This window comes from Dermacentor variabilis, chromosome 2 (assembly GCF_050947875.1).
Source record: "Dermacentor variabilis isolate Ectoservices chromosome 2, ASM5094787v1, whole genome shotgun sequence".
In the NCBI taxonomy this organism is placed as follows: domain Eukaryota; kingdom Metazoa; phylum Arthropoda; class Arachnida; order Ixodida; family Ixodidae; genus Dermacentor; species Dermacentor variabilis.
Genome location: NC_134569.1, coordinates 126714668 through 126728174, shown reverse-complemented (window position 1 = coordinate 126728174; position 13507 = coordinate 126714668). Strand labels below are relative to the sequence as shown.

General features: G+C 45.1%; 1 protein-coding gene across 9 annotated transcripts in view; it reads right to left on the bottom strand.

Annotated features, from left to right (window-relative positions):
* The window catches only part of LOC142572672 (rho GTPase-activating protein 23-like), a 143043-nt gene that overhangs the window by 36209 nt on the left and 93327 nt on the right, over positions 1 to 13507 (bottom strand). For 7 of the 9 annotated variants that reach the window (XR_012826121.1, XM_075681957.1, XM_075681962.1 and 4 more), the window contains 5 exons: positions 13056 to 13242; positions 8568 to 8737; positions 6340 to 6642; positions 4714 to 4803; positions 29 to 154 (listed from right to left, as the gene is read on the bottom strand). Coding sequence is in view for 8 of the 9 variants with exons in the window: in XM_075681957.1 (XP_075538072.1) it covers positions 29 to 154; positions 4714 to 4803; positions 6340 to 6642; positions 8568 to 8737; positions 13056 to 13242 (876 nt within the window). In the remaining variant the exon portion in view is untranslated. The remainder of the gene's footprint in view (positions 1 to 28; positions 155 to 4713; positions 4804 to 6339; positions 6643 to 8567; positions 8738 to 13055; positions 13243 to 13507) is intronic. The other 2 variants (XM_075681959.1, XM_075681960.1) reach the window with 1 other exon arrangement.

Sequence of the window (13507 nt, the reverse complement as noted above, 5' to 3'; positions counted from 1 at the left end):
TAAGAATGCATTGTGCGTTGATGCTCACATAGTTGATGAGTGCCTCGGTGATGTGGCACTGGTGTGACATGTCAGTTATCATTGTCAACATGCTGTTGTCGGCTGTCCGCACCAGAGTTGGTCCAAAAACGATAGCCAGGTTGCGAGCCTCCATCTGCACAGTGTAAGGAGAAATTCAGACACTTTCTAAGTGACACAGATCATAGAAGATTGATCATATGGTAGTTTAATGGCATACAACAAACGCAGCAATGTTGCTGTTGACGAGCAATGCAAGTGCCACAGTGGTTTATGTTTGCATTGAGTAACAGCAATGAATAGTCAACTAATTCTTCAGTAGATCTAACTTTTGCTGCCATCTACTGATTCAATGATAAATTCAGAAATAACCGATTTCTTTCTCTCCTGCACTAATTGTCTCTTAAAGGGGCCCCAAACCACTTTTTATCGAAGTGGAGAAAGGCATTTGAAGTGAAAATAGGCTATTTCAAAAATACAGTAATCCCTCGTTATAACGAAATTGCTTTACTTGAAATATCACTTTATTCGAAATTTCTTCCACTCCCGACCCGAATGCATGCATTTTAAGCCGCATTACTCGAAGCGCACGAAAAGCTTGACCTGCTTAGAGCGAAGTGGCGAGCGGAAACTCGGCGGCGGCGACCCTTTTGTGCATGCAGTGTCAAATTAATACCGCCGACGAATTAGTCTCATGCAGGCACAGAACAGGCCACAAAAGTACCAAACCCATGACCAATGACCGCTTAGTAACGGGTAACAAGTGAGCGCCAAGTGCTCCCAGCTGTTTACTGTTGAGCGAACGGAAGCTGTCAAAATCCATGGTGCAGCACGCCCGAACCGTTAATCTCGGTCGCAATCGCATCGCTGGTGTCCCCTGTGATAGAATCCACACGAAAATAAAGTTTTCCTGATGCTCTGCGATGCCAGAAAATCACGGTCCCTTGGACGCCGAAAAATGGCCAATAGACCGTAGGCTGACTTGTGCCGTAGCATTCTATTGAGTGCGCTCAATGAGCAAAGTTTTACTGCTCTAAAGAGCACTTCTGGTGCTGAAACATACCGAAAAGCACAAAAGAAGTGTCCCTCCAATTATAAGTCCCATGTTCGACGCGAGGAGTTATGTTAACAAATCGGGAAGACAACTTTGGGGAAGCCAGTGCAGAAATTTGTTCACCGCTTGCCATAATCGGCCTGCATTGTAATAAAACACCGCTCCTAGCTTCGTTGCACTTCTGATGGTGCAAATTGACCTGATAACTTGACGAAAACATGAAAATTCCGAGCATCGCCAGCGGCGAGTCAGGCTGTCAACATGGCGGGTCAACGCATGCTGGTGTTTCCCCGGCGATTTTCTCGTGCTGGTCAGGCTCGATTTGCACCATCTGACTTTAGACAAACGGTCTAAATGCATGGTAGAGTCATTGAATTTTGTTCCTAGAGATTTATCAATGGCATGGACGCGATGGTGTACGAACACTGTCACTTGAACCTTAGAATTAGCACAGTGTCGTCGACAACGGTGCACCGAAAAACTCTCGTTTCGCAAACTTCACTGCTGCACACCTCGGTAAAAAATTGCCCAGTGATCAGGCAAAGCCCCTACTGCAAAACCATTCAGTTTTCACGATCACACTGCGTACCCACAATAAGCGGCTGAACGTTTTTTGAGCACAATAAACACAACCTCAGACTCGAGCCACGGCTTTTGCGCTTTCCAGCGCAATACTCTCGTAGTCTTCCGTGACCTCCACATCCCCCTATAAAAGCGGCCACTGCCTTCTCCTCTTCATTCGCTGCTTTGCGCACGCCAGCTTTTACCGCGCAGTCATCAGCGAACCCTGATGATGACCAGCCTGATGGTGACTGGACTTGAAGCGATCTGTACGAGGCTGTTCATAAAATTGCTGGCCAACACGTAGAAGGCAACTTCGAGACATTCACGTTGGCTGACGCTGTTGCTCCCGTGGTTGCGGCAGCAACGGATGCGGAGATACTAATTGACACTGTTGGTGGCCCCAATGAGGACGAAGAGCCGGCGGACCAAGAGCCATGTGAAGTGCCAACTATGGTGCAGACACGAGAGTACCTACGCCTGCTGTAAAATAAGGTTGAATGCATGGGCGGGAACCACGGCCTCGTGCAGGGGCTGCGTGTGCTTATTAAGAACTTGAAACAGCCAAAGCTCACTGCATCTTTTTCACCTGAATAAAGTTTTGCTTCGCTGAATACATTGTATTTTGACTTCTTCGCAGTTGTGGCGCAACTAAAGCTTGACTGCTTTAGCTTTTCTCGAGTGGCCGCTTATATCAAATTACCGCTTATAACGAATTTTTGCGCCATCCCGCTGACTTCGTTATAACAAGGGATTACCGTACTTTGCCGCAAAAAGTACTTCAATGCGTTCAGCAGAAGCGTAGTTACTGGCAGTCAAACAAAGCCACCGCATCCTCCCTTTCTTTCTTCAATGCCTTGCACTGCGAAGGCTATGGTGCAGTGGGGCATGCCCACAATGCTCCACCTTCTAAATGTCACCGTGGCGAGCAGTTGAAATTTCATTGTGGATGTTAACGTAGATGCCATGACTTCCGCCTTTGGTGCTTAGGACGCGCTAAACATAAGCCAAATGCGGTTGTCCTCAGCGAGCCGCAGTGCGCTTAGCCAGTAGACTCATGGCGGCTCCCCGCGGCAGCCGCGGTATCTACGCCAGGAAGCCAACCACAGCTTGATGTCAGCTAACGGCCAATAACAACCATCTAAGGGAATGACAAAAGAGTGCGTTCGATGATGAAACCATACGTCTAGAAGAGAGTGAGGACAGAGCCTTCTGTCGAAAAGAGAGTGTTTAAGAGAAAGATGACTTTGCGATCCGCTTGTGAGCTCCACGCACTGCATACGACAGCAAAACTTGGCTGAGATGTTCACAGCAGCATATGCTACCCACGGACTACGTTATTTAACCAAGCCCGAGAGGTGGTTCAGGGCCCCTTTAAGTGCATAGTCTACAGGTAACAATGCTCAATAACCTGTCAATGCATGTGTGCTCTCTCAAAAGTAAAACCAAAACATAGCCTAAGTGGTGCAATAACTGAGGACTTCTTACATGCATTCATATCTTTACCGTTACATTAGCCCATTCATCAGCTCGTCTTTTCACTACTGGCAAGACACGTTCACCTTCTACGGTGTTCGTTTATTGATTTCTCCAAATCTTGAGATCATGAATGGACGTGAAATTCCTGCTTTTATTTAGTTTCCTATGCCTTGTTTTGAATATGCACAGAATTGAGCCTGGCTGGAACAGGCAATGAAAGCTTTGATTCTTCAGCATCAGCAAGGAAGAACAGACACATGCAAAAGTGCAGGATTGAGTTGCAAAGATTTAGAAACCAGTACGGTGCCATCAAAAAGGTGATTAGCGGTGAGTCTGCCTTCTGCTTCATGGGTGGCCGAGGAGCTGCCTGGTATTTCGAGCTGCTATGAGGTGGCCGACATCAATAACGCTTATGGACAGCCTTGTTTTATCAGATGCTGTCAACTCGCGTGCTGGCACTAAAGGAAAAGACTGCCATGGTGGCAAACAAAGCAAACTCCATACAATGGTGTTGCTTTGCTCCAACAGCGATGGCAGTAACATGCAAATCCCATTGGTTATTGGGAGAAATGCCTGGCGCAGGTGCTTTAAGGGAATGAGGCGAAATCCAGTTAAATATGTGGCCAATTCCAAAGTGTGGATTTCGTGGGCAATCTTTCTTGACTGGTTAAAAATGTTCAACTAAGATGTTAAGCGACCAGGCTGCCAAATCTACCTTTGGCTAGGCAACTGCTCCACGTGCCATGTAGGAGACATCCAGCTCGCTAAAATTGAGCTACACTATTTTCCTGTTGACTACACATCCCTGATACAACCCTTAGACAGACGGGGTTATGAGCAGCTTCAAGTGTTGCTACCACCGTTGGTTGACAGATAAGATTCTTCTTGACATTCATCTAGACTAGCACATGAAGATCAACATCTATCAAGCTATCGAGATGCTAGCTGCATCCCAGCGGAAAGTCGAAGCACAGGTAATCTCTAATTGCTTCATCAAGGCTCAAATAGGCAAGGTCATCCAAGCTGGATGCTGCGAAGACGAAAAGGAGCCTTAAAATCCATCTGATGCTGCTGAAGCTTGAGATATACTATGCATGAATGGTGGAGTGCCTGGAGGTGCCAAACATAGAGACTTATTGTATGCCGACAATGGTGACGTAGCTATAGAACAGATGTGCCGCATTTGTAAAAAGCATTTGACAGCTTGACAGAGGCAGACCAGCTGTGCCTACTATGAGACTGAACAGCCGCAGTGGACATTTTGCACTGTTCTGTCGGCTCGCAGCACGATGAAGCAAAGCAGCCTGAGATGCTCTAGTTCCTTTGGAGCGCCACATAATGTCTTCAATCATGCAAAAGCAACAGGCGAAAATTACCCAGTTTTTCTCAGTGAAAAATAAATATTTAAGAGGTGAGTTCACTTCGATTCCCATCTATTGCACTTTGTTTTTGTTTTTGCATGACCAACGCCAGTCTTGATGCAAAAACTGCATGTAATGAAAACCTGGATATAGAGAAAACTTTGTCCATTTTATTACACCGAAGTTTAACTGTAATGAGGTTCAGCTGTACTTCGCTTTAAAGTAAGCATTAGGCCTTGCCTTGTTGGTTTCACTGTGGGCCACCACTCTCTTGAGATGCTGCATGAGGAACTTGAGGGTTTCGAAGTTGTGCACAGGAAGCTCTTGTACCTATCACAAAAATAAAGAAAAGATGATAAAATTATGCATAAAGGGCACGCACAATTCCCTGGCATTCATTAACCTTGAGGACACTTGGACCACAGGACTAGTTGAGAGGCTATGTTTGTTCATTATTGATTCTTTCTGCCATCACTTTGTAGCCATTGTGGTGTACTTTCGTAGTTGCAAATGACTGAAAGCCAAGTGTTCTTTTCTGTGACAACTAATGCACAGTGGACGATAACTAAAGCGCAAACAATTCAAAATGATGGATAATTTGAACCGACTCCCTGGTACTATCCAGCTGTGTTTAAAAAAAGAAACTCAGTGATCATATGGAGGCATGGAATGGGTAATTCAAACAAGGTTCCCTAGTTGCATTTATTAATTATCATAATGTGATGTAAGAATGTCACCTTAAAGTGCAGACTGGTCATTACACATGTGCAAATGCATGTGCATGCAGTCACACAGTTACTCTTAATTGCCAATGCATAATGCAGCCCAATTTCTACGCACTATTCATCAACCAGGGCCACAGGCCCCTATCATGTCAGTGAACCAACAGCCTTATTCACTTGGCTATCTTCACTTTGAATGCAGTTTTTATCATTCTAATCATACGAATAATGGCTTGTTTGAAACTTGCCTAGTAAATTCTACTAGTGTGCCAAGTCCCTGATGGCACAGTTGAACTGGAGTAATCCTGGAATTCATGCTGTAGATGGCAGATTAATTGCATCTGTTGCGGAGAAACTTATCTGACTGTCATCTCTGCTGCATATGCTGTGACCTATGGACCACATGGTCATGTCATGTACACTGCATATTGTCAACATAACTAGGTTTTGAACATAGGCACTCAGTATAGTGTCCCTACGCATTGAGTTGTCAATTAATTCGACCTCGCACTGTGATCTGCTAGCCTCCGAGCTAGCTCAAAGGGTAGGGTGACTACCCAAGAAAGCCGTTGGTCTCAGAGTCAATCCCTTTACCAGGAGGATGTTTTCTTTAACTGCGAAGGTTTTATTTCTTTCTTACTTTTTTTTAGAAATCCATTTGAGTTATCCTTCATAGCTTTGTGCTACTGTTGGGCAAACAATAGTTTTTCCCGCTTCCTGGCTCTCATATTGCACTTGTTGGTCACAATTGGAGGGCAGGAGCTACAAACAGCATACTAATAAGCTTTGTTGCTTCCTGTTTTTATTTCAACACTAAACACTGTATTTCTTTTTAACAGGCAATTTCCACACTTACCACAGACAGTGCAACAAAAAGAAAAGGGATTCCAGCAAGTCCTTTCCTGCCATGGCATTAGCGCAACTCAGAATGAGTGAAAGAAAAATACAAAAAATACAAAAGAAATAGGAGACAGGAATTTTTTTCCTCTGCTCATTCTCAGTTGCACTAACATCAACACACAATGTCATGAAATACCAACTTGCCCAAAGTGCAATGCTTGTGAACTCTACCATCGTTTTCCCATACACCAAAAGTTGTGCAGAAACACTTCAAGAGGTAACAACGTTGAGCATCACATCATACCAGTGCTCGAAGGGCAGCGAGACGTTGAGCGCCCTGAGGTACACGGGCAGCGGCGATGAATCGTGGGTACAAGCCAGCCAGAGGGTCGGGCAGCTGCCGGAAGAAGGCCTTCAACAGGCTGGAGACCACGTGCACGTCACCCCACCGAGGGTCGGTCAAGTCCAGTGGTCCGCCAGTGCCATTGACTGTGGCAGAGAGGGCGGCTACAGCAGCACTGTTGCCCGGGATGCGATACACACCCACGGTCTCCAGGCCCTTTGCTTCCACGACGCGGCAGCACTGGCTCACCAGCCATGGGACATACTGCACAGGCACAGGCAGGCAGTGTGAACCAAGCTGAAGAAGTACTCAACCACTCTGCCTCCCACCCTAAGGTTGAAGGCCAACATAGCGCAGTTTCCCATAATGATACAGTCAAACCTCTGTACAATAGAGAGATTTAGCTTGTCCATAAAGGTATTACCGTTTGCAAAATGCGAGGTTACCACAGAGCTGCATGGCAGCAACAGCGCTGGTAGCGACATCTTCTGACGCAGTTTAACCAGAGGACAGGCAAAGCTAATACAGTAGAACCTTGTTGATACAATCCCACTTTGTATCATTTTATGGCACCAGCATTCACGATGAAGAACACAAAAAAATTACCCATTACAGTTACACTCTTTCTTTCTATTTTTTTTTTTTTTTTGCTGGTTAATACGAAACCCGGGGAACACAATCTCTTGGCACCAATGTTCAGTACATCGCCAAAGTGCGATCGTATGGTACGTTTTCTGGCTGCTAGATCCCGATCCCATATAAACAAGAAAAGGCACAAGGCACAAGTGACCGAGAGTGGCAGGCACCCACCACAGCAGCTTCCCCACAGTACTCCCCTGCTCGTGCCATATGAAGATGCCAGCATGGACTAAGTTTCTTTTTCTGGTGCCAGTTAATCTCGCAGTGTGTCGCACATCACTCTCACAGCGTTTGCCACGAACCCAATTGTGTTAGGCATCTTCACCTATCCATGTCCCTGAGGGTGCGTTGTAGTGCCATTCGAAGCAGACTGCATGCTCTTAATAGGCGATAACCCAAACGCGCCCCCTTTCTCATGCTCCAATCTTTGAATATGCATAGTATTACAAAATACTTTTAAAGAAGCACCAATGACTGTGCTAAACAATGTAGTGCAAGCGGACCTAATCTGAGACATATTCTTTTTTTTCTCAAACATCCTCCTTAAAGGGACACTAAAGCAAAACAATAAATCAGTTTAGACTAATAAAGCATTGTTTGAGAACCCTGCCGGCAGTCATGTCAAAATAACAGTTTGATTATTAGATGAGAAAATGAATGTAAAGTATCAGTATTTGAATTTTGCACCGAAACCCCTACGGCGGCACGTCAGTGTGAGGTCAGTGATTCCAAAGTATCTTTTCGCATTTTGGCCACATTGGCTGAGTAAAGGTTGCTGAAATTTGCCATGTTTAATATTTGGTTCCTTTACAACACAATGTAGTCAATCTGTATCGCTATATAATTAGGTAGCTCCTAGAAGATGCCATCAAGATCCATGATGTCACAGCCACCAGGTGCGGGAACGTCAAGGAGGCGTCGCCACCCGTCTTTCGTTCTTGCGCTTTTTCTGGCTTACCAAGAGTTTTATAAGGTAAGAGTGGTGTTTTTGGTGTTGTAGAAAGGTAATTTGCTGATGCAGAATAAATCATTTTTCTCTTTAGTGTCCCTTTAAGCTAAGTTCGTGCCACACTGGTACTATGGATACCAAACTGTCGAACAAACGAGACAGCACGTTGACATTTGAACCTTTGCTGGAGAGAAATGCAACAATTGTGAAAACAGTGAATGCAAGACTAAGTCTCATCCTTTTCTCCACGAGAAGACGACTGAAATAAGCTATATCTGTCGCTATAACCTCTACGCCGACTTCCAGGATGATGATCACCATGATAGTGTGCCTTACGTTTTGCTTTCATTTTGACTAGCGAGGCGGCATGAACAAAAGAAGGCTTTAATTCTTAAATGTTTCTTTTCTCGCAGGCTCGGCGCTATTTTCCATTAAAATGCCATTTTGTAGCAGGATGGTGTACAGGACCGCTCTTGGTAGAATTCGTTACAATCGGCACGGCTGTTCCATCACTGCACCACAGTCGCATTTCTTTTCAACGCTAGCATAGCTGCAAGTGCTCGGGAAAAGTGAACAATTGAGTTGCCTCTGTGATCTGCACCTGATTCTCGTGGGATGGTGGGCATTCGTGCAGGGGCACCCCTATGCTGTGCCCCTTTGGTGGGAGGGAAGCCAGCGACCCGTGGAACTTCTTCCAGCCGTGCACCACCCTGCCTCGCCACATGTGCACTGCCTTCAACGACGGCTCATCTGCAGCAACACCACAGGCAGCTGTGTCAACAGGGAACATCACAGAATCCATTTTCAGCTTAACCACAGTAAGGCAACATACACAACTCGGCTGTCTCAGCTGTCTTTGTCTCGCATTGTCACGTGAAAAAATTAAAGCAGTGGTCGAACAAGGGACCTTTCCAGAGCCAACATTTCGACAAGGGTTGCTAGCCCTAAAGAGGATAAGTGCCTGTGTCAACGAGTTGGGTCTGGAGCCATTCCTTCACCTGCCGAGGTAGCTTAGGCCATGGCATTGCACTGCTGAGGTCAAGGTCTCGGGCTCAATCCCGGCTGTGGCAGCTGCATTTTGATAGGGGTGAAGTAAATATGCTCATGCATTTAAATTTATGTGCACATTTAAAGAATGCCACATGGCCAAAATTAATATGGAGCCCCCCCTGCTAAGGCGTGTCTTATAATCAGATCATAGTTTTGACACATAAAAACCCAGAATTAAATTTTAAGTATGTAGACATATTCTTTGTTCGACCATTGTTGATCACATTGAATCCGCATCTTCCTGTGCATATTGCTCTGCCTCGTTCGAACAATTCAATGCAAATTGTTACGAACAATGTTCAACACATCAAACGATATTAAAGACTGTGCAGTCCTAACATAAAAAAATAATGCAGCCTATGTAGGATAGCCCCTGAGATGCACTGAAGAATAAAAGGTACAAAATTAGATATCAATTAGTTGACATTTTAAAATTACCAGAGCTTTCCAGGTTTTCCCCGAGTGCCTTTGCAAAATGCCCTGAGTGACACAGAACTTTGTTTTATGTTCACTTGGGCTGATGTCATGTCACACAATGCTGTTACTCTCTGGTAAGCATGTTAAAAAGTTAAAAAATCGACCTAATGCAGTTTTAATAGTAAGGAGAAGTGTTTATTCCACTCAAAATAGTAAACTGAAGGGAAGGGTTAGTAAGATGCACAGTGAATAAAATATCTTTGAAAAAAAAATAAAGCCCACTGCAAATGGAGTCGAAAATTTTCAAATAATAAAAAAGAGATGCATACAGAAGTAAATATTTTCGAAAATGCGCTATTTCTATCAATTGACAGCAAGCTCATTGGTATTAAGCCCAAACTTTGTCACAAGTGAGATTCTCTAAGTAGCTGGAAAATCGACCTCAACTGCCTGACATACTCTCAGCCCACGCACAATGCCTCACTGTTGCGTTTCCCTGCTTTAAAGAGTTCATTTCGGTTTGGATGAAGGACACCTGCATTCCGGTGTCAGCCAACACTTTGTTTTTTGAGGTCAAGCTCCTTGAAAGAAGCAGCGGCAGGCTTCCTTTCCCGTTCATTCCTCAAAGCGTAGGTCCGCTCTGTTCTCATCTTCGTTCAACCACGCGTTTGCCTCCCAGATCATTTGAAGCATCCTCTTGGTTGGTTGTCCAGTCAACGTCTGATTTTTCGAACTCCCTAGGAGTTCACTATATCACTACAGGCACGTCCGAAAAAGCTCTGAAGGTCTGCCAGTACACTTATTAGGCATATCGGTGGTTGCACTGTGACAGAAGATAATTAGGGAATACATACTGTGTCCCGTGATAATTGCCCCTTCCCACGCTTGTTAAGCTTCACTGCAATACTTTATGTATGCTTCACCGCGTAACGCATTTGTGCTGAGGTGAAGCTGCCATTTGGGAACCGGCATTATGCAGCGCACTGTGCTTTCTAAGATTCAAAGCCAATCGCAAGGATTACAGAGCTGCCATTGGTGCCATTGCTGGCATTGGCAAATTCTTTCAATGATAAAACACGGCACCGAACGGCAAGAACCTTAATTAAATATATATGGGCATTTTGTTGAGCTAAACTGCAATTGGCAAAAGCCTGTCTATGACTGCCTCTGTTGCTGTTGTCTGAACTGTTCTGCGAATGGACGCTGCCGTGGCCGCAAGCATGGTATGCAATCACAGCCATATGGCTGCAAGGTTTGTTGCCAATGTGCGCGCACCCCTACGCGCATGTCCGCGCTCTCCCACATGCCCACTCGGACAGCGTTACTGGCATGGCACCTCCTCTCCTTGCGCCCCTTGCCGGTGATCAACACTTTCCTGAGTCTGCCACGGACTGCGCCCGGATACTCATGAGCCACTAAAGGTTTACGCCTTAATAGAGAATGTCGAAGCAGCTAGGCCCCGTGTTGCCGCAGTGGTGGCTACGGTTGCCAGCAGACCTGCGTCAGAGCCAGTTCAATGCGGCGAGGTAATCAAAACGGTACTGTTGTCTTTGATTAATATCGTTTCAGACCTGTGGTCGCAGCAAAATGTCCGGCAAATCAGACGGCGAAGAGTTCTTGCGTCCAAAATTTCAGACGTTCTTGTATACATGGACTCTATGAGGTGTGTGGTGGTGCTGCGAAGTTGTCCTCATTATCGGGCATGTCCCAAAAATCGGGCGTCCGAAAAATTGGTTGTTGATTGTACACTGGCAACCTCCAGATGATGACATGGCTTCAAAGACAATTCGTTACGATTCCTCTCTTTTACTCAAGCCAGCATTAGGGCTACTTTCATTCCTTTTCAATAAAATGACAGCTTATTTTCCCTGATAGAAGCACAAATTCCCTAAGTTTTCCCGGTTATCCTGGTTGGTAGACACCCTGTCTATATCACAGTGTATACACGAAGAGGTCTCTCAGCTATGCACATTTTTAAAAGGATTAATTTCATAGTTTTATGGCAACCATGAAAGAATAGTCTATCATATTTTTTTAATCACAGGTAACTGAGCGTATTCAAACGAAATTGAGACAAGACTTGAGCCATGTATCAATTTAATAAATTCTAGGAGGGTGCAAATATCGAATAGTAGATTTTGAATTGAATTTCGAAACAAATCAAGAAAAAAAAACAGATATTGAATCAAACATTGAAGATCTCAAAAATTTTTTGCAAATTTAATGCTTATAAATTTCGGGCCAGAAAACACAGCGCTGCACATGCTTAGGAGCCTTCTAGCATTGGCATAACAAGAATGTAGCAAGCTATCAGTAACTTTGGTACATAGAAGTCAGGACATACAGTACAATGTTTCCTCATTGAGGGGGGTACACAAAATTAGTATGCCAGCACTGATTACAGCTTAGTTCCAGTATACGAAGGTCTGGAAAATATAAATTATTTTATCACTAGAATTTCTGTCGAACAGAATGAAGGGCTTTTTTTTTTCTCTGAAACTAATGAATTAGGGACGTTCTGTTGTACTGAATACCAATGCGGTTCTCAGTTTCGTAGTGAACCTGCGTTTAGCAGCAATCTTTTAATTATTGCATAAAAAAGTTTCGCTTTCCAGTTTTCCTCCAAAATACAGAAGGGCTGTCCCAACCTTGCAGCTAGTGAGTTATGTAAAGCCAATCTGCACGACAGACAACATGACCATGCATAGCTGGCACCAATGGTAGATTGTGGCCGTTCCCTCGGCCGGTGTTGCATTATCGTTTTGATTGCTCCTGCTGACCAAAATGAACCTTGTACCAACATAGGCGGCCCCTGCCTGTGGGGTGCCATTCACTGAAGTGCGGCTTCGGGCACTGTGTGTACGATCCTGCATCGAGCTTAGGTCAAGGAGCACTCGTAGTGACAAAGTGGACTACCACGTCACCCGGGGTGGCCCGTCCACAGCAATGCATCTATGGACGCAGTAGCTATGCGTAGCAACAGTTATAATAACCTGACATCAATCCTGTGCGATTAGATAGGCAGCAACACTGTGAACCAATTTCACCACTAAAGTTTCAAGAGACAGACATTCCTACTTGTCACCCGCCGTGGTTGCTCAGTGGCTATGGTGTTGGGCTGCTGAGCACGAGGTCGCGGGATCGAATCCCGGCCACGGCGGCCGCATTTCGATGGGGGCGAAATGCGAAAACACCTGTGTGCTTAGATTTAGGTGCACGTTAAAGAACCCCAGGTGGTCAAAATTTCCGGAGTCCTCCACTACGGCGTGCCTCATAATCAGAAAGTGGTTTTGGCACGTAAAACCCCAAATATTATTATTATTATTCCTACTTGTCCCTTGTTCACGAACAACTGTACAAGAAGCTAACTTTAACTGCACTTAGGAATTATAGCAGGACAGATGACTTATCATAAAAGTGGCGCCTATGGGCTTCCAATATCACCATGGAAGAAGTATACTACTCTGCATGATATATCTGCACCATCGCATTTACTTAAGATATATGATAGCAAATAACAAATGTCATCAAGTTGACCCCCAAATAAACGACAGTTATCCTTATACAGGAGGCAGCAAGGAGTGTGGTTTAGGCTGCAGAGGCAAGCGGTGTTGTTGCTCACCCCCGAGGGAGGCCCGTCGGGACTTCACCCGGGGTGATCCTGATGTGGGCGAGCGGTGACGCAAAGCCAGCTTGCGAGGTGCCGGCCGCAACACGGCTGGTGGAGCGTTGCTAGGTGACAGGCGATTCTGCTCGAAGGCCTGCGCTTTCTCCAGTACTGTTTGGTCACTGCGCATTAGCTCCTCCACCTGCGGTGCATTCAGGTGACGGTTGCACGCTTCTTGAAGCAGCAGACACCTATACATTCACCCTATGTTAAGGACACCTTCCTTCTTTTTTTTTTTCAAGAAAATAGGTCCGAAAGCAACCTGAACATTACAGTTAGATACAGTTACTTGGAATTTTCTGGTGTGAAACCTTCCTTCATTTGCCCACCAACTCTTTTCTTCTTCCTCAATTTCGTGTTGTCTTCTTTCTTCCCTTCAAATTTTTTTTCTTTGGCTCATGACAATG